Source organism: Manacus candei, unplaced genomic scaffold, assembly GCF_025592945.1.
Source record: "Manacus candei isolate 608988 ecotype Guabito, Panama unplaced genomic scaffold, ASM2559294v1 h1tg000014l, whole genome shotgun sequence".
NCBI classification, from domain to species: domain Eukaryota; kingdom Metazoa; phylum Chordata; class Aves; order Passeriformes; family Pipridae; genus Manacus; species Manacus candei.
The window spans coordinates 58488295-58509817 of NW_026138062.1; the positions used below are offsets into that span (position 1 = coordinate 58488295).

The following is a 21523-nucleotide window of genomic DNA, read 5'->3' on the forward strand; positions in this document are numbered from 1 at the left end:
TGAAGTTCTTAAAGTCCCTCTCTGATGCAGGGGGGAAATGCATGAAACTGGCATTGCCAGTGTGTGTGCCCAGCCTGACCCGGCCAACATGCGGCAGCAAGTCTGTGCCTCTGTTGTGGGATCCATTGCAGGTGGCTCCATGGCAACTTCAGCTCCAAAGACAGCTTACCCACTGCTTTCACACAGTGCCATAAGCCTAGGAGAACAGCCCCATCCTTGCAGGCACTACTTGAACTCCATCAAACAACTGTAAGCACTCAGTGAAGTGGGCAGGGTTTCAGAAGTGCTCGGCACCTGCTGAGCAAAAAATGTCTTCTGGGCAGAGACTTGCTTTGGAAAAATCTGCTCTCTGAGAAACCTGAACGTGAGACCTTGTGAGGTGACTTTTTCTTTTTTTTTTAAATCTGGCTTTTACCCTTTGAGGGTTGGGGGATGCTTTCTCCAAACATACAAATACACGGGCTGGTGCTTCCACATTCTGTAGAGCAGTGCTCATGGCCCTCAGAGGAACGAATGTGGTTCAGGTTCTTTCCAAGAGGAGCAAAGCCTTACTTTGCTTTTGGAAGGAATAGAGTAGATATAACAATCCTAATATTTCATGCTTCCATAGCAACTTTCCTCCAACGAATCTAATGTGTTTTACATGGGTTAACCTCACCGCCCTTCTCTGACCAGGAGGTGATGAGAGAGGGGGGGCTATTTGCTGCAGTTCACAGAGGGAGAGAGAAGGACTGACTCACCCAAGGTCGCACAGTGAATTAAAAGCAAGGCCACAGACCTCTCCCGATTCCTGCTCCTGTTCATAACCCCGACTCACACTTGAGCTGCTGTTTTCACAAGTGTGTTAGTGAGGCAGCACAGTTTAAATATGTCCATTTCATATGTACAGTAGATCAGGGATGCGTGATGATTATTGGTCTCCACGGATCAAATTACACTTTGTTTCTCTCAGTTGGGCTGTGTTTAACAGCATTTTGATCTGATCGATGGCACTTCAGGGTGATAGTTGCTCTGAGAGACAGAAGGACATTTTTCACAGTTTTACAGTGGAGAAAAGGGTGCTGACAAAACACCATCACATCTGAGGACCCAGCTAGCCCTGCCTGAAGTAGCAATCAACCACAGTCTGACTAACCTCTCCTGGTGCTCAGCCATCACACTAGTGAACTTATCTGATCTCAAGTGGTGGAGATTTTGCTTCTTGGCCTGGGCAACCTGTGAGATGGGATGTGTTGGTACTACTTGTAGCTTCCTTCCAGATTTTCAGTTTTCCATAACTAATAAAAATGCTAGTATCTTGCTGATATGGCTTCTGAAATAACTTTTAAATCGCTCATGACTGTTGCTTATTTGCAGAATCCCTGTTGTGATTGTTCCTCCATAGCTATTCAGCAGGAGGTTTCCCAAATCTGAAAACCTAACAGAACCATCCCCTGTATTTTTCTGCACCACCAGGCAGAGAGTTCGAAGGCGAGGAAGAGTATCTGGAGATCCTGGGTATCACACGAGAGCAGTCGGGCAAGTATGAATGCAAAGCTGCCAACGAGGTTGCCTCAGCAGACGTCAAGCAAGTCCGGGTCACTGTGAACTGTGAGTACATTGCAGCTGGAACAGGTCAACGGGGAGAACTTTGCCCACAGGCGGGGGTCACTTCAGGATAAATAGAGAAGTGTTTCTGGGTTTATATTATACAATCTGAAAGAGAAAAAAACTATCTGCACACACTTGCCACAGGATGTAGTTTGTGCTTTAAACCTGGTAATATATAAGAAAGGGGGGGGGGGTAGGCTGTGGGGATAGAGAGAAACAGAGAGGGAGAGAGAGAGGAGCTGTGAGTTGCCCCTGTCTCTCCCCTCAGAAACGCTGGCAATGCCTTGTTTTCACTCATTGATATTCGAGTGAACAGTAGCGTGAAGAGAAGCTTCAGCAAGGCAGCAAGGAGAGATAAGGGAGGGTTCAGCTGGCTCAGAGCAAACACACGCCTCCCTGCACCCAGCCATCTCAGCAGTGCCTTCACGGGTATCACAGCCCAGGGGACATGCAGTAGAGGCACGTGTTAAGGAGAGGGTACAAAAACTTTAATTTTGTGCTGGTTTCAAGCTCTGTCTAAGAGACCCTCCATGCACCAGCATAATACAGAAAGGGGCTTGACCAAAGGATACAGCAGTCCACCTAAAAGCACTGAGAGGCACAGTTAGCTATGTGGCTTCCATCCACACCTGTGTGAGTGGGGCCTGGATCCCATTGCCCATATATGCTTAGACAGATGTCCAGTTCACTCAGCTGGCCTGTTCCTCTCACAGTGACACAAGATATTTCAGACTGATGTTACTCGTGTAATCCTACGTGTGTATATGTCCACCTCCGTACTTGCATGGTTTATATTTGGCACTGGAGTGATTTAAAGTGAATATCTGCATCTACCTGCTCTATTTCCTTACTTGGAGGCTAAAAACTTTGCAGCAGGGATTGATGAATAGGAGATACACCGTCTCTTGACCTTCTTCATTTTATACACCAGAATACTACCTTAAATTGCAATTGGAGATGATTACAAACATGTTTCAGGGTGCATGGTCTTGATTCACAGAACTGTCAGGGAGTGGGTTACGGCAGAGACCTGATGGCAGTGTTTCAGCCCATTCCAGTCTTAATTTGACACCACAGGTGATTATAGCACCTTTTAATACCATTCTTGCTCTTTGTCTCTTTCTTTCTCTTTGGACCATCACATTAGATCAACTTTTCTGTCTTGCTTAGAAGTCAAGGTTATAGGCTCCCTGCAGCATCTTCAGAATCCACAGTTTTTTATAATTCCCTTAGAAACTGGGTGGCAGTGGTTTAATACCAGCTGCTTCATGGGACAAATTTGGCATAAATATGAACTGTAGTAGCAGATTTTCTGCACTAAAAGTGTCGAGGGTTTTTTTCTTGTCAAAAACAGCTGAATTTATAAAACGGAGACATTCCATGATAACCAATTAATATTTTCAAATATTTCTGTGAAACATAATTTCAACGATGCTTTTAATGTGTTTGAAACAGATTGTTTGTATAAAGTCAGAATGTTTGATTTTGACTTAGTTTCAACACATAATAACTATGCCACAGTAAGAGCTTAAACATTTTAACTGTTGGAATATATGAAAATATAATGTGATAGAGTATTGTAATATTAATATGTGGTGTAATTTGTAATGTAAGCAACTTAAAATTCCATCAGGACAGATCTTTTCCTTTGAAAGAAAGGGAAATAAAATCTAAGAGATCATGAGGACCATGCAGGAAAAAATCAGTCCTGTTTGAGGAATGAAAGCTAGACATTTGCATACATCTTTCCTGAACCTGCTTCCTTAAACAACACCACAAGTAGCAGAAAGTGTGAAAACTACAGTAAGTTTGAAAAATGGGACCTGCCCAACCTAAGGAGCTTCCTGGTTATCTTTTATCATCTGCTGTGGAGCACGTAGCTTGCCAGCTGAGACCACAGGAGAGAGCATCTCGCTTTGCTTTGGTCTCACACTACCACCTTCAGGCTTCCTGAGTAATGGCCCTTGCACATCACAGACAGGGAAACTGAGGCCTAGAGAAGAGTGAAAGGAAAACAGCCAAAGGGAACCCACTCCTGGCTTCCCGGGCAGGAAACACCTACACGCAGAGTGCCTGCTTTCTGAATGCAATAGGCTGGTTTAGTCGGGGCTCCCACCTGCCCCTTCTCATGGGAGAGCACTGCAGCAACATTTTAAAGGGGTGAAGATAGGGACTGCTCAGAGCAAGGGCTCCCTGGCAGCAGTCTGGGGAGCAGATGCCTGCTGGGATCATTTTCTAAGCCCATAGAAAGGTGCCTGTTCATTCTGTAACTCGCCTCTTGTGCCAGATTCAGTGAAATGGAAAAGTCTTGTCTCACTTTAGACAGCAAAAAGATATACTGTTTGAACCAAAATTCAAAGGAGGATGGTTAAAAAAATCACCTTCACTATCCTTTTATTATCCCTCCTCCTTTTCAAATTAAAATATTTGCGTGAACCCACAGCCTTTGAATGTAGGATCCTATTTATGTACACTTATTAATATTTATGATGTTAGAGGGCGCACTGCAATATCCCTAAAGCCCTGCATAAAATCCCGATTAAGGTCAGGAAAGGGATCACATTGAGATGGCTAATGTGTTCACAAACAAATTTCCTTCCATACATTTTCCAAACAGAATTATTTTTTTTTCTTTGACTGGCACAATCCATTTTGCTTGTCTTTTTCTTTGGCCTTCCAGTGCCAAGACAGACACAGACGGCGGAGCTGTACTCTGCACACGCAGAGTGCGCTTTATGGTAACCCAAGTCTCAGAAAAGTAGCTGTCTGAGTTGCAGTCCCATAATCTCAGGGTGTGGAAGTATTAGTGATGAGAGACAAGGCACTTATTCCTTGATTGCTCTCAGCAGCCAAGGGGAAATATTTAACCTTTTAACATGTAAAGCTTTATCACTTAATATTTTGAACATGGGGCTGGGATTGAAGATGCTGGTGCCTACCCAACCTGGTACCCAGCCAGTACTGAGACGTAGCTCAAGCAGGGCCCACCAATATGTTTTCCAAGTTTGGTTTGCCCATGGCTACAAATTAAGCAGAGGTGGGAACACCATGCTAGGCTGAGGGCAAACTTCATGCAGAACAGTCACAAGCAAGCCTTCTTGAAGCTTGTCACAAAGCATGACGTCCAGGAACACTTGAGCAGGATTTTTAACCTTAGACACCTAAGGGAAGTGTCTCAACAAGTTATCTGTCTCTCAAAGTTGCACACACAGCTTCTCCTAAAGCTCTTCCCTTTTAAGCTGTGAATGTATTTCCATATCATACATGTTGCCTCAGTCCTTGCTTATTATACTTTTGGCATTAGACAAAGAGTTTGTATGGAAAATAATTTTCATGCTAGTGTTAAATTCCTTTATTCCTTTACTTTTACTGTCTTCCTTTACCCTTGATGAAGTCTTTCTCTCATGTTATCTCTGATGAGTCCATGTGAACTAAAGATCCATAGGTAAATATTCATAAATTACAGAAGTCCATCATTAACCTCTACTCTGCCTGTGTATGCCTATGCATTTATGACAGAATTTTATTCAGCAGTGCTGAAGAGAAGCACGTGTAAGGAGCGATGCTAACATGGTATATTAGGGAGAGTTCAAAGAGCACGTATTCTGCAGAGGAGCAGGGGGGAACATGTGCCACAGCAAGCAGCAGCTGTGGGCCTCCACTATCTCGAACAGTTTGCATGAGGAAGCCATCCCTGACATAGTTTTGCTGTTTTGTCACACCTGGAAGTGTGTGAAGTGACCACACGTTTCCTTCCTGCAGACCCTCCCACCATCACAGAGTCCAAGAGCAATGAAGCGGCCACGGGACGACAAGCCTTACTCCGGTGTGAGGCATCAGCAGTGCCCACGCCCGATTTCGAATGGTACAGAGATGATACCAGGTAAGACCTTTAGCTCGCCTCTTTTCTTCTCTCCTTTTCCGTCTAATCAATAGAGGATCCTTAGAGCATCACCTATTGTCCTCCCCAACTCTTCTTCTCAAACAAATTGCTCCTTACAATCCATTTGAGTCACATTGACCCATCAGACTCAGCAGAACCAGCATGGTCAAGGCTGGAGGATGGAGTCCCTCTCTGTGCTGGGGATGCTGAAGGAGGTGCAGAGGGTGGAGCTCTTCCCTTTAAGTCAACTATGGGCCAACACACAATTAAGACAATGTTCATGCATTAAGTAGCCCATGTTACAGATAAAAAGGCAGGTAGTGTTAGTCTCCAATTAGGTAATACCAATCTAGGAGTCTTCATTTAGGGGAAGGAGCTGCTGAGGGAGGTGTGATTCCCCCATCTGTGTGACCTGAGCCTCTTAGATTTGCATATGAGAGTAAAGGAGAAGAGAAAAGGGATCTGTCCTTTATACCTGAGCATTTACCTGGTATTAAGAAGGTTGTGTTATTACCCTAGTTTTTAACATGACATTACAGGCTCAGGGGTGACATTACAGGCTCAGGGGTGACTTAGCTTTGGCATATGCACATATTTGAACACATGAATTGGTTCAAGTATGTACTAGCTTTCAGCTGGCCATGGTGTGTTCATTTCCAGTGTGAGTCTGTGCCGGAAAAATGCTTCCTCCCTTTACTTGGTTTTTTTTTTGCTTTTCCACTGCCTTACTGGTGGCATTTCACCCCACTGCACTCTTACTTCCTTTCATTCCCTTCTGTTTTCCATACATGCCTTCTTTGATCTCTGTCTTCTCACATTTCCTTCCCCCCTCCATCTATCCTCCCCTTTCAGCTGGGCTGAAAGACTTTGGTTTACTGCCTGCCAGGCAGTGATTTCCTTCCCAATACATAGCTACCATTGCACTATACACCTCTTCTTCTGCCTTCCCAGGATAAACAGCGCCAATGGTCTGGAGATAAAGAGCACGGGGAGCCAGTCTCTGCTGATGGTGGCCAACGTCACTGAGGAACACTATGGAAACTACACCTGCGTGGCTGCCAACAAGCTGGGAGTCACAAATGCCAGCCTATACCTTTACAGTAAGTATGGGAGAGGGTAAAGGGAGGCTCTCACAAAGACTAGGCTCTGTAGAAAGCACATGGTGACCAAAACTCAGGAAGGCATCCACTTGACAATCCAGGCCTCTCAAACCTCCAGCCGTGGAGGCTTTCAGCACTCTGCTTCAGAGACCTACATGTTCATACTTGCCGTGAAACACAAACACAACCAAATTAAAAGGTTTACAGGCAAGCCCTTTGATTGACTGGCTTTAGTGAAGTCAGATTTTGTTAAAATAATAAAAGCATGTTTGTTTTAAAGCTGGAAACAAAAAACCCCTTAGAATGACAGCCCCTTTAATAAGTAGACAGAAGGCCAGGGCTCGGAGGATCCATGACAGCTGAGAAATGACAAGTAATTCAGAGAGATGGAGAGAACTAACCACTGAGCCTGAGGAGAACAAGAGACAGTCAAGAAAAAGAGAAATTGGTTTGAAAATGGAGGAGAAAGAAATGAGAAAAGACAGAATGACTTTAAATGTGCATATCAGAGGGAACATGGGGGAAAGGTAAACAGATGAAAAATGGAATAAGATTCTTTGGATCTCATTCTGCTACCTTTCAATTACTGAGTTTGTCTTAGTAAGTGTAAACACACAGAATCTGGGACTAGACAAAATTCTAGAGCAGAACTACCTGCTGGTTTTGAACTTGGCAGCTGATTCAAACCTGCCCATAAACAAAGCCCCTGCTTCTCATCTACCATCCACATGTACAACCCATACAAACCACGGTGTATTCAAAATGCAGTTCTCTATTCCAGGCCTAGACTTGGACCACATGTTGTTATTGCTACTAGAGATAGACTGCAGCAAAATTGCCCACTCACACGAGGGACATGTAGACACAAAAGTGACTTATGGCACTATTCCTTGCATGGTCCTAAATTGAATTAAAACACTCATGTCGTGACCTGCATGTCCCTTTAAACAGAAAAAAGATAAGATGTGTGAAGCAGTCAGTATGGGATGCAGTTTAGTCTAGTTTCTACTCTGTGTGGTCAGATTAATCAAACCACTATAAAAAAACCAGTGTTTTGGTTTGGTTATTTTTAACAGAGGTAGTGCAAAAGGATAAATCCATTTGTATTCCCTGTTTACCACCCTTAGATTTATTTCATGGCAGTTTGAATTTTTGCAAATTTCAGTGTATTTTGTGGAGGTTATTTTCTAAAGAACAGATATTATCATAAAAGAACATATATTTGATTTCCTGTAGCATTGCAGCACACAAAGCAAATTTCTACTTTGAAATTCTTTTCACCCTGGTCTTGTGACTGTCATGAGATTCAAACAAAATCCTCAGGCAGCAATCTGGAACATAATTTTCAAATACTCCAGATTTGTTCTTGCTGATATTAATATAATTCTAAGTTTAGAATCCATTATTTGTGACTGAATTCTAAATTTGGCCCTCTCTCTTGGTTCCTGTTACACAGATGAACTGAAATGCATCACTGAAACAAAATATAAAATGAAATTCAATGATGTATGTATGCACATATGATTTTAGCTGGGGGGTTAGTTTTGCTAGAAAAGCATTTTGCATGACTTCAGAACTTCACCTCAAAGGATCTCAAAGGATTTGCTAGCAATGAATATTTTAATATCACACGTTATTTAGAAATGGTTGGGTGTTATTAGCACCGTTTTGCAGTAGGAAGCCAAGGTACAGAGTGAAGAAGTGGTTTACCCATGGTCATAAAATGAGTAGCAGAACCTGTAAGAGACCCAAGGAAATCTTGCAAAGTTGCCATTAACTATTCCAGGAGGAGATGTGGCAACTATTAAAGATGGCTTGCAGCACCAGGATCCTATTTTATCCCCCTTTTGATGTCTATGAAAAACACTTTCCTTCTTTCAAGTTGCTGGATTTTGTTTATCATTTTTACCTTAGAAATGCAAGGCCTATTTATGCTGGAGAATGCTGGCGAACTTCACAAGAGCCAGGTGAATAGAGGTATAGGAGCTGAGAGAGATTTAATGATTTTCAGTGGACTCTTTCTAACTTGTTTTTTGTTGCTTGGTTAATCCCTGTTTCTTTAGTGTGCACTTGCTTCACAATGTTTCAGGAAATCTGTTCTTCTAGTTAGCGTGGAAGAGAGAAAGAGAGAGAAAAACACAAATTCAAGCAGACTACAGATGGTATTTTGAAGGTAAAGGGGGGAAATGAGTGAAAGGAATCCAGCTTCATAAAGATAAAGAATGCAGCTGAAAAAACCTACAAGCCCAGATGAAAAAAATGCTGTAGTGATCACACAGTAGCTGAAATAACAGGTAATGCACACTCCCAGCCACACATCCAGACAGAAAAATAAAGCAGCTTTTGCAAGGTACAGCAGATACTCAAATACTTGGGAGTGTTTTTCATCCCTGGAATCAGAGATTTTATTTCCTTTTTAAATAGAGAACAAGCTCACTGTAGAGCAACATCCCACTAGGGAGGTAAGTTCAGCGATGGCTCCTCAGTGTCCCATTGCAGCACAAAAAAGAATGGCAGCGAGAAGTGAAGAAACAACCAGAGAGTTAATAATGAGGTACTGGCAGCTTTGCCTGAGGTGGAGGGCAGACAGGGAGCTAGCAAAGTGATGTGAAAGAACAGTTTAGCAGTAGAGAAAAATGGGTGACTACCATTTCATGAAATCTCAGCCAGCACTGAAAAACTCTCAGAGAGACTGAGTGCCTTAGATGTTAACGTCATAGATAGAAGATGCATTAAAATACAAAAGCAGCTCCCTTGAGCTGTATGAATAGATAGCTAGTGATCTTCCTTAAAGAATGTAGCAGCAGGATTGCCTGCTGTAGGTGGAGAGATTTAATACTCCTCACTCCTGGAGACTGAGTTTACAATAACAAAAAAATGGCCACAACAAAGGTTTAACTTACCCAGGAACCTGTCTTCAACAGCAATATGGAATATGTTTGCAGACAGGCTACTTAGGTACAGTTTCATGATACAACCGATCTAATAGCTTGCTGACATCCCTTCCTCCCCACTCCTTTTGCTCACCCTACTCTCTGCCACATGGTTTCACTTATTCTGCTACTCAGTGGACATCCCACTGAGCCAGATCAACCTGATAAATCAGTGAAAAGGTAACTGAGCTTTACTGCTCACCTCCCCAGAATGCTCCCAAATGTTTTCTTTTGTTGTTCTGAGCTGAATTATTTCATGGACAGGCTTAACAAGCACCAAAGCCCATGCAAGAGAGAAAGCTGTATCATGCATCTGTGGGTGTGAGGAGTTAGGAGGCAGGACCATGTTTTGCAGCAGTGATGATCCAGTAGGTCAGTTCATCTCTGTAGAGCCTAGGGGTGTTTGTAAGCCCCAAGCACAAAATATGATGAGACCTAAGAAAGGGGCAGTAACACACATCTCTGTGAAAATTACCTAATAGAGAGGCAAAGCCAGGGCTGCCATTACAGAGCAACAGAGGTGAAAAGTGATGTCACAACTGAAGGGAAAGGGTTTTACCTCCAGGTGTATTAGGAGGTAGGGATCATGTTTTCTTTTTGTTTTACTCATCTAACAGAGTGCTATGAAAAGCATTATGAGTAAAAGTCACCATTTGTATCTTAACCCATGCTACCCAGAAGTGTATGTTTCTATATAAGTATATATAAATATACAGCAGATACACATTTGTTGTAGGAACACAGATACATAGGTTTATGTGCAGGTGAGTATGTATACATAGGCATGCACCTGTATGATGTATAAGCAAGCCCACACACCTCTGCCACAGGCACACAGAAGCAGGTGCATTCTAGCAAGGCAGAGAAAAGAAATGAAAGCTTTTCCAAATTAGTGACTTCTGCCTCCCTTCCCATAGGATGAAACAGGAGACAACAGAGCAGTGTTGCACATCCTGATGCAGTCCTGCTGGCTAAGTTGTCTCAGTTATAGGAGACTGCCACCTCAGCAGATGCCATATCATCTGCATCCTTTGGGGAACTAGAAAACACGGAGGTGAAGCAGCTGCTGGCATGGCCGATACCAACTAGAAGCAGCAGCAAGCGGGATCCCACCCCTGCCTCCTCGAGAGGCTTCAGGTGAAGTCCAGCTGGTTTGATTGCAGAGGGGCACGTTCCTAAAGTGAGCTGGCACTGGCCTCTAACTTGTCATTATTCATTAGTGTCCTGGCACAAGCACTGGCTGTGTGCGCGGGCTGACACCCCTCCTTCTAACTCTCTGCCCACACTTCGTTGTGCCTGACCATTTGCTTACAGTGGTTGCTGTGAGGGTTTGGAGTGTTAACTGGAGCTGAAATCCCTCTTAGTGGTTCTTAGTGCAAACCCTGTGTCTTCCCCCCAGCTGTCACTTACGGGGAGACTCAGGAGACAGGGAAAGTGGTTTGGGGTGACAGTCAGACAGGGCAAGGCTGAGACACTGCTAATGAGCCAGGGTGGAGCAATAAAAGCAGCACACAGCGGGTGAGGGGAATAGAGGTAGAGTCCTTGAATAGAAAGCAGCATGATAATGAGGCCGTAGTGCTTTGCTTTAACTGCTTATGCTGTGCAGCCTGTAGCCTGCTGTGCAGGAAGAAGGTAAAGGGGAGTTGAGTTATTTAACCAAACTAAATAACAAGGAAGTCTTGTCAGCACAACAGCCTGCTTTCGCAGAACAATAGTCCCCTGTTGCTACATAAACACAGAGATCCAGGCTAGACTTGTATTTGATCTCCCCTGTGCCTGCTGCGGATTCAAACAACTCCATTACCACCACGAGGGCAGAAGTTCTGCCGGTGTCACAGGGATCGGCCTGACCTGCTACATCCTTATGGGCTCCAGCGAGGCAGAAACTTACTCTTTGCACCAAGGATACAATATAAAGAGCATTAGCCTCCAAATAGCTGGGCCTGGGTTGATCAGAGAATGAGAGTGGACTACTGACGTATCCTGCCAAGCTCTATGTCCATCAGCAGTGATCTTAGCAGGTAAGCCAGAAGACCACTCATTGTCCCAGGCCTACCATCTGTTGCAGCTAAATGTGTGTGTACCTATGGATCAGTCCATGAGCAGGAACTTGTCTCAGTCAGTACAAGGCATCCAGCAAGTTCTGAAGGCAATGAAAGGAGACCCAGCAATCAGAGTCAAGCCTGGGGACCTTGTATTCTTGGTTCTATGCCTGGCTCTGCCAACAGTTCAGCATTTGACCGTGGGTAAATTGCTTCCTTGCTCTGTGCATCAACTGCACCATCTGTGAAGCAGAATTAACACTACTGTTAGCCTCAGACTACTAATACTGTTAGCCTCAGACTCAAGTCTCTGATACTGCAATTCTTTTGGGATCCTTTCGTGGAAGAAGCTAACTGTGAAGTCAGCAGTGACGTACAACAAAGTCCTGCTGTGACATATAATGAGGACACGTTGTAAAAACCCTATAAACAAGACAGCAGGTTCTGGGTACAACTGGATTATGATGAGTGCAAAAACTCTGTTCCTTTCTGAGGAACAAAACTCTAAAGAAGGATTCTGCACGGTGATTGCTCCCATGCACAGATCCTCAGGGGACCTGTCACTGGGAAGAAATCCATTGTGGAGAAGGTTCTGGGGAGGCAGCAACTACCCATGGAGGGCTTCCACAACGCACCTCTCTTCCAAGACTAGCTTCCAGAAAGAGGTGTAGCTAAGAAGAATTGTAGAATGATGACATGAGTGGTCTTGAAAGTCAGAGGGAAGATATGGCCCATCAACTCCAATTACCTTCACTGCAGATGCTTAATCCCTCTTGCTGTGTGGCTGTTATTTGTTTAGTTTTTCAAATGACTTCTCTCTGACTCCCAGTCCCAGGGGTTGTTGATGTGTATTAGGCGTGTTGCTAGCAAAATGCTCAGTATATGAAACCTATTCTAGTTCATCTAATTTGGGGATGGACAACTCCATCAGGTTTGTATCTGCTGCTTGCTTGGTGTGAAAAGTGGCTTGTCCTTTTCTCCTGCATGTTGCTTATTGTTTTTTTTCCCCCCTTAGAACGAGTTTTACCCACACTCCCCAATCCTTTTCCAGGTCAGTATATGTTTTATGTTGAAGTAGCTCTTTAGCCGGGTCATTCTCCGTCATCCTGACAAGTGCTCAGAGTTAGTGATGGGCAAAACGGCTCAGAAATGCAGGAAAATAAGGGCTTTCCCTTTTCATTTACATGTCATTTTGTCTTTTCTGCTCACCTTCCTCTTTCCCCCTCTCTTTTTGAAAAAACAATCAATGGAACAGCAACAACCAACCTTTAGCCAAGCTTTGAGCAGTGACATTGTGTTGTCATGCAGGCCTGGACAGTTTTCAGTGAGGTTCAATTTGTCTGCAGACCTACACGTAATATATATTTCCATCCTAAGCTGTCTTTGCCCACTTGTTCAGATTTGGATCAAAAGCATAAGCAGAGCTAAAATTTTGCAGAGACAGTAGAAGGGACAAGTGAAAAGCTAAAACTGAAAATGCTGCCAGAAGGTTTTTTCATTCTAGTTGTGCAACTAGATGCAACTGCATCCACAGGAAAACACATTGTTTTCTGAATCTTTTGTCACACTCCTCCAAGTCTGCCTGTCACGTAGTCCTGCATTTGATGCAGAGAGCATGTAAAGAGGCATGGTGAGGTGTTACTGTCTGCTTTATTCCAAGGGAAGAAGGTGTGAAGGCAAAACAGAGTCTGTGTGTTTTTCCCACCAGAAAACAGAGTCTGGATGTTGTGTCTGTGCTGCCCAGTCATGCCTCAGGTCCTGGCATTGTTGCCCCAACATCCACATGACACTTGGGGCTTGGTTGTGACCTTGAGATTCTGATAAAGCGCAGAGACCAGGCATTTCCAGAAAGCAGGCTGCGGCATTTGAAAGTGGTGTTTGAAACTAAATCAACAGTAAGACAGCAAGTCCCTGCGTTCACTTAAAAAAATCTTGGCCTAGAGCCCCTCAGTATCTTTGTTTTACTGCCATATGATGAAGATGCACTCAACTCATGGGATGCTCAGAGACCTAAATTGTTAATGTCTGCGCAGAGCTTTGGGGTATAGTGTTATTAGGAACCCACGTTGTTTTGCAAAAGAGCACCTGCTTGAACAAAGCACCTGCAGGTACTGCCATACAAAGAACAATAAATGCTGGGTGTTACACCAGCTCCATTTAACCACTCTGCTGTTTTCAAATCAAGCTCTGCTCTTGGCAACTTATTCAGGTTCAGGATGTAGTCACAACTGCCTATTTAAAAGGCAAATCCACAAATACAATTAAAGAAAAGTACCTACAAAAAAAAAATGAGGGGAGAGGTAGAAATTAGGCTACCATTAAAATTAAATCCCAGAGAGTGATTTGTAAATAACATTCAAGGAGCTGAGGAAAGGAGTAAAGTAGGCCATTGGGAACCTAGTGTGGAAAAATAAATCCAATTAAACACCATTATTATATGTATTGCAAATGAAACTTGTGCTGGGATATGAAATTAAAGTTGCTGAGGCTGTTTAGGATATAAGGTTTTGAGGAGTATTCCAATTTTAGGTGCTATTTTTTTAAGCAGAATTTTCAATGACAAATATTTTTGTCTGATGAAAAACCCAGGGTTCTTTGGTTTTATGATTATTTTTATTATATATCCTTAAATTCCACAGGCAGGCAGTGTTAATTTTTTTCATAGGCAGTCCTGTTTACAGCTGGTTTTGAATTAGTATCCTATTAACCTAAATGATAAAGCAAAATCTGTGAGTAAGCAAGGCCAGGATTCCCATTACAAATACACCTCCTAATCAAGTTGCCAAGGCCATCCTGCACAGCTTTAGTCTATCCTTTAAAACACTACCCTCTCTCTCTTTGAAGCTGTTATTTTTTTACTGCTCCCCAGTCTCCTGAGATCATCTTGAAGGACATCCTGGTGCGACATCAGTTCTGTGAGGAGTCTCCAGGAATTTGTGGTGCCAAATGACGGTATATCTCCAGTGATCCAGGACACACTTAGAGGATTTTGCAGAGGGGGAAAGTAGAGTTTAAATACTCTCAACCTGTTTTCTGAAAGCCCCTACCAGCTTCTGCAGTGTGGGCCGTCAGCACAGATACTGGTGCTTATCTCAACATGTGCTTTTACTTTGCTTTTCACCTTCAAAGAAACCTTGGGCATAACATTTTCTTGTTAGACTTTTTCCTCCCTATGAGTTGATGTTCTGAGATGTAGTCCACAGCTCTCAAATAAGCATCTCCTCAATGACCAAATTCACAGCCTTCTTTCTCTTTTTCCCTTAATTTCCACTTCTCTTAATCCTCAGTAACACTTCCCTGCCCTGTGAGGCTTTGAGCATTAATTTAAAAGGAAGATGTTTTGAGATGAAGCAGCTATCATTAGCTAGCTGCTGTGGAAATATCTTGCTTTCAGGCAGGCTGGAGACTCAGAAGCAGCCCATTCAACTAAACAAATGGGACTTGAATTTGATGAGGTAGTTTCCTAAAAGGCTGGTGGAGCCCAGCTGATTCAGCTCTCAACTGAATTGTCCTTCGGTAATTTTTCCAGCCCTCTTAATTTTGCAGCCAGGCACTTCAAATGCCTTGAAATGTCTTCTGCGATGATGCCACATCTTCGTGTCTGCATTGTAACATCATGTTTTAATGGGCTGACACAAGACCTGGCTGTCACAAAGCAGAGGCCTTACTGCATCATCAGGTGCCTTTTCAAAAGGGTTTTTCTTCTTGAAAAGGAGAATTTGCTCATTCCCCATCAGATCTGCCAATGACAGAGCAAGTGTGGTCACTGTTGAAGCACTAAGGGTTCTGATACAATTATAGCACTAGCTCCATCTTTGTCCTCCATTGTCCCTTGTCCTCAGCCCTTTGAGCATAGAGTCCCTCCCCTGTGAATATCACCTAGTGTCCACATCAGAATGGCTTAGCCAGACTAATGGGTTTCAAAACCTGTGAGTCTTCCTCACAGGAGTTTTGTGATGAGGGCTTACCACAGGCTAACTAGAGGCTTTCTCAGCATGGTTAGCTTGATGCCCTGGGAGCTCTGCAAGGGAGATGTGCTGTTTCCCAGAAAGGAGCACATCCAGAGCTGCTCAAGGGCAACAAGCGTGTCAGTCTTTGGGGCCTGAACAGACAAAGTCATGGCCATCAACTGGTTGACAAAAGATTTATAGCAGTAGTATGTTAGCAATTAGTGAAGGGGGAGGGAAAAGGAGAATGACCAGTTCTGTCTTTCTGCCAAAACGTGCACTGACCGGAGAATGACCCTGTATGGCTGTAGATTGTAGATAGTCTCCATTAGCTGTAGCCCATGTAGCCTGTACTGTCACTAATGCCTTCATCAGGTGGGTGGGAGCTGGGGGAGAGAGATGTTCATTTGAGTTTGATGACCAGAGAGCATCTTTCTTTCTAATACTCTCTCAGTCCTCTTTCCTCTTTATGGAGGTCCTGGCTGTGGAGAAGAAAGCTCATCTGTTGCAGTGGTGACCTCCACCCATCCCTGCTCCCCTTTTGCTTTCTCTAGTGCATGACCCTGCCAGTTCTGCTGAGCCTGCAGCTCTTGTGTCAGCGGGGTCTGCTTTGGTCAAAAGATGAACATCTGAGTATTTCAAAGCTAAGGAGAGAAGCATGAGGGTTTACAACAGAGACTACAGACTGTAAAGGATTAACATGTTATGGGGGTTTGCTGACTAGGTAGTGGTGTGGGAACAGCCTGCAGAATCCAGCCCTCCCAATACAATCAGCTAAAGAACCCATCCATCTCTGGAGTTCTCTTCACTGAGGCCGGATGGTGCTTCCTCATCTGAGCTCCAAGAAAGGGTCAGTGAAAATCCAAGCCTTCAAGCCTTTGAAACAAACTAGTTGGCAGAGCTGGGGAAGCCATAGCATGAACAGGCCAAAATAGACAATCCTGCCTGATTGTGATCCTGACAGAGAAATAGAGGAAAAAAATAAAGAGCAGGGGAAAATAATGGTCATAGGGACCAAGCACAGGAGGGCATATTTGGAGCCATGTGCAAATCTGGTATTTCCATAAATTCTAAGGCATTTGAGGGCCACAGTTCAGCTGTTCTGGTCACTCCACAGTAATGTGTGCCTGACTACTCAGAGCATGCCTCACTTTGGCAGCTGATAACACCCATGATCCTGGGCGGGAAGCACAACTCATGGTTCTCCTTGCTTCTCACTGGTGGTTCCAGCCTGGTTTTCCAAAGAACTCATTCTCCATTTAGGGAGTGCAGAAGGGATTGGCTCTGCAGAGTGGACGCTCAGACAGACCAAGCTTCTCTTGCTGATCAGTCAGTGTCTGTCCCTGCCAGTGCTGCCCACTGGGTGCCAGGCCTGTGGGGGTTTCAGGCCAAGGGAAGAGGAAGGACAAGACAGGGTGAAGGCAGGCAGCCAATATAATATTAATTGCTTCTTGCTATTTTATAGGTACCAGGCAAGGGATAGCACTGTATTTTATTTTGACTGTGTGGTTTAAAGTGAATAATATCAAAGTCAATGGTGATGATTGTGTCTTCCAAGAGGGGGTAGTATAGATGTAGCCAGAAACAGCATCTTAGGGAAAATAGAAATGCCAAGAATTATTTGTTACTACAGCTACCAACATTGCCTGGTGGGTTTTTCTGAATAGCAACAGACAGCTTCTGTTTGTTGAGATTGCTTTAAAAAAATTAAAAACCAGTCTGCTTCTTCTCCCCCCCCCAAAAAAAAAAGTGTAGAGAAAAGAAATGAGCTTTCTGAAAGAAAAAAGAGAAACACAGGGGGAAAGAAAGAGAAATGGCTTTATTGCTTGATCTGTTTCTGTACTTTTTGTTCATTAATTTTAATTTAGATTGATTTATTCCAAAATGAGCCTTGGGTTGCATATATTTGCATTGTAGCAGCGCTGTGGAGGATCCAGTGAATGAGGAAGAGCACCAGCAGAGGGTAGGAACTGAGATTAGAAGTCCCAGAAAGATATTCCTCCCAGCTGGGCCCTTGCAGTGGGAAGGCATTTCAAGGTCTGTGTAGTCACTGGTGTGGCTTTGCATCAACACAGAACAACCCTATGGAAGAGAGGTCAGGGCACAGCAGTCAGGTGGGAGAGTAGAGGTTGGGTGGAACCAGTGGGGGAGAAAACACACAACTGAACTGCAAAGATTAGAAACAAACCCATGGAAGAGCGACTGCTGTGGAAAATCAGTTGTCAGATAAGGACACTTACAGTGTCAGCATTGTAGCATGGACAGATTACCCTGCAGAACAGAGCTCAGGCAGGCTATAACCCTCCTGAGCCAGATATTCCCAGACCAGAGGACACTCACAGTCTGATATCATCTGTATGTTGGATGAGCTTTTGAAGTCATCAACTGGACCTTCCTCCTTAGACATGTTGAAGGCAACTTATCCCCACGGCACAGCAGGTGTACCTAAATCCTTGCTCTTCTTATTTCTCATGTTGAGCTGCCATACAGGCTGACTGGAACCCAAGTGTGGAGGGCAGTGAGGAGGAGGATGGAGAACAGCCACTGTTGTCTTGATTTAATCCTTACACACACACAAAAACTCCTCCAGCCCCTGTGAGAAAATAATCAAAGAGTAATTTCCACCTTCATCCTCCTCCCCCCCCCTTTCCATTTCCAGTGTAAACCACTCAAGAATTTTCCTAACAAGTTGGCCTCCCCTCTGGTTATTGTCCTAAGTGAACAGTCTCTCCATTCACTAACACATGACGGTAAGTTGGTTTGGGAAGCAGCAGGTTTATCTTCCCAGCTCAGGCAGTGCACCGGGCCTGCTTGTGAACCAGTTGCCATTCAGTGTCTGCACTGCTGTTGATAAAGCACATTACACATGGCTGGGCTTGCATGATTAATACAGCTGTCTAAGCGCTCTCTGTAAAAACAAAAACAACCAGAAAGGAGAAGGGAGGTGTGGGATTTGGGAGGGAGGGGATGCATGGGGAAAAAACCCAACCATTCCAAAGAAATCAGGCCTGCAGAAAAAACACAGCACTCCTGGTAGGCCTTCCCTTCCATGTGACAGCTGGTCTGACAGCAGAACTCCCCTGCAAAAGGGAGAGGCCTCGTGGCAAGCTGGGCAAAGGAGAATTGCACTTGGCCCTTCCCCAGCATTGCCTGCATGTCCCTCTGCAGTTTGGGGAGTGGATGCATGGACAGGAGCACGGGGTCAGGCCGTGGAGAAGGATGTGCTATAACCAGCATAGCTCCAGCGAGGTCCAGTCAGGCAGCCTCTGTGGCAGGTGTTGCAGGTACGCAGGCACAGTGATCCGTGCTTACACTCCTAAGCCAGATCACCACAGGCACCCTATGCACGCACATCCCATAGCCACCAAGCAATTTCCAGGCACCCTGGAACATCTAAAGGAGGAACAGGAGTAGCTTCCAGCATCTTTTCCATTCCTCCAACTCACCCAGCTGAAGGCCTGCTCAGCTGCCTGTGTAAGCTGTATTAACTTTCCCTGTTTAATTACTGGTCTGGGAACGGGTTGTGGGGAGCCACAATGGCTTTCTGCTCTGGCTTTTCCCAGGCCTGGACCAGGTATTAAAATCATGCTTGCACTGTTAGGGTGTTAAGGTGACCAGGAGTCTCACTCTGGAATTACAAACACACAGACATACCCATACATTGATGAGAACACAAAGCAATATTTACTTAGACCCCACACTTTAAGGACATACACCAGCCTGTGGGCCCAGCTTGATTCTCATGATATCTCTAACTCATTGAAATGCTGAAAGGAGCACACAGGCTTGTTAAGAGTGTTCCTATGAGTGTTCCTGTACTGCCCATTGTTCAGAAGCAGCCTTTGACAAAGGCTAGCTTAAACCTCCTCCTATTTTGTTCCACTCCCAGGAAAGGAGGGATGGGGACAAGGGTTGGTCTCTGCTAAGCTCACTGCAAGGGAGTACCCAGAAAGGAGTGATAGCCCTAAGAAGACCACAAGGACAGGCTGGGGGGGACACTGTACTGCAGGTACTAGAGAAAGGTAGGAAGGGCAGAGACTGCAATATGACTGGATTTCAGTACCAGAGTAACCACAAGCATGCTGGTCACTCTCCACCCCCATTTAGTTCTCCTTCTGCTCCGCTCTCCAGTCACCCTTAGGTATGTCCCCCCCTCTTCATTTCTGTCCACAGCCACTCAAATCTTTCCCATGCCATATATCCAGCAAAGCTTGTAGGAAACCATAGCAGAGAAAAAGTAAATAAACAAACAGACATGAAGCTGATGAAACCATTAATTTTTCAAGAGGTTCCAGAGCCTCCAATTAGCAAACCTGCTTCCTAGGGCTGTGTGTGCTCTGGATGAGGCGAGCTATGCTGTTTGTCCTCTGTTAAGACACCACGTTATGTGCTGGCATCACCTTTGATCTTCTGTGCCCTACACATGTGCTTGAGAGGTGAGCAGGGGAGAAACTGCTTTATTTTAGGAAAGTAAAAAGCAGAAAAGGCTCAGATCTTCTCCATTATGGCCTGTAAAAAAGTCTGCGCTATGTGGGTTTTTTGGTTGTTTTGCTTGTAGAATGAGAGTCTTCAATAAGTGATTTGAAGACTATGCAGTTTTAAGTATCTGATTTTGTATCAGTCATTTGCCAAGTGTTGGGTTTTTTTGTGTTTGGTTTTTTTTTTCTTACATCTCCAGTTGCTAGGGAAATGGAAAGAGTGGGAGAACTATTTCTTCAGCTGTGAAAAAAACTTGACACTTTTTTATATACACGGGACAGACTTGATGATGAAAGATCTGTGTAACCTTGAAACGTAGGTTGTCTTCTAGCTACCACCAGCCTCACTGGTCAGGATAACAGTTCAATTTTAGACTAAGATTACTGTAAACCAGCTTCAGGATAAATGGTGTAAGTATCCAGTCTTGAACACCACGACCTTCTCAGAAAGACACTGAGAAATACAATTTCAGGGATATTCTTTAGACCTTAGGGAAGGATGAGTGAGCTGCATTACAGAATGAATCTTCTCTCAGACATAAGGTGTGATAGATGAGTACTTAGTACACCATGAATGAGCTCCAAAACATGGGGAAGAACTGCTCAGTGCCAAAAAAGCATGAGCAAATTCTCAAATACATTAAACCGAGTGCAAAGATTGATAGACACCAGAGACATTTCCTTAATCTTGTTGGAGAGTTGCTGGAGGGCATCCTCCCTAGTTTACACAGTGGTACTTCCACCTCTAGGAAAGCCAGCCTATTGCCACTGCAGTCACAGTCAAGTTTTAATTACAGGAGCAGAACTGATAGTGACAATGGGGAACGAGCAGGCAATGAACAAAGTAGTTTCAACACTGAGAACAGGGAGGGAAAAAACGTATCTTTTTCTCAAAGAGGAGGGGGGAGGAACAGGAAAGGAGTAAGAAAAAAGCCCCAAATGAACCCTAGTAAGTAGAAGCTGGTAATCCCTAAAGCCTCAGAGTAGAGTGCAAAGCCCTGGAAGAAAGAAATTAATAACTTTCAAAGTATGACCTTGAAAATGGAATTAACAGTATTCCTCCCTTCTAAGCCTCCATGATAATAAAGATTTCATCTTCTGAAGCCTTGGCAGGAGAGTCAACAGACTAGGAAAAATTACTTCCTGCTCAGAATCTGGCAAGTGTAAACCCTAAGACCTCCTTCAGGCCCCAGGGAAGGAGAGGCTAGAGTCACCTGTATGACGCACATCCTCTACATCCTCTTTCCCTCATGCCTTCTCCTTTAGAGGTGGGGTTTTTTTTCCCATCCCTCTCTCATTTTGGTGGTTTTGTTCACTCAAGAAGCAGGACTCCAGTCTTTGCTGTAAGTAGAGGCAGCCTATCAATAGCATGGAGCCCAAAGCCAGTCAGTGTGAGCAGCACCTTGGAAAAACAGCAGGCTGGCTATACTTGTTATACCATCACTCCTTCCTTCCCATGACAGACAAGTTCTCCTAGCCCATCCCATGCTGCTTTCTGGCTCACTTCCATTCAGAAACTAATGGGGACTGATTGCCTCTAACACAAGGTG

The 21523-nt window shown here is 44.3% G+C and overlaps 1 protein-coding gene across 7 annotated transcripts in view; it reads left to right on the forward strand.

Moving 5' to 3' along the window:
• LSAMP (limbic system associated membrane protein) overlaps positions 1-21523 on the forward strand; it is a 758996-nt gene that overhangs the window by 721999 nt on the left and 15474 nt on the right. For 4 of the 7 annotated variants that reach the window (XM_051779687.1, XM_051779685.1, XM_051779689.1 and 1 more), the window contains 4 exons: positions 1456-1590; positions 5353-5473; positions 6425-6573; positions 12564-12599. In XM_051779687.1, coding sequence (XP_051635647.1) covers positions 1456-1590; positions 5353-5473; positions 6425-6573; positions 12564-12599 — 441 coding nt within the window. Of the gene's footprint in view, positions 1-1455; positions 1591-5352; positions 5474-6424; positions 6574-8247; positions 8286-12563; positions 12600-14417; positions 14441-21523 lie in introns of those variants that run through there. The other 3 variants (XM_051779690.1, XM_051779691.1, XM_051779686.1) reach the window with 3 other exon arrangements.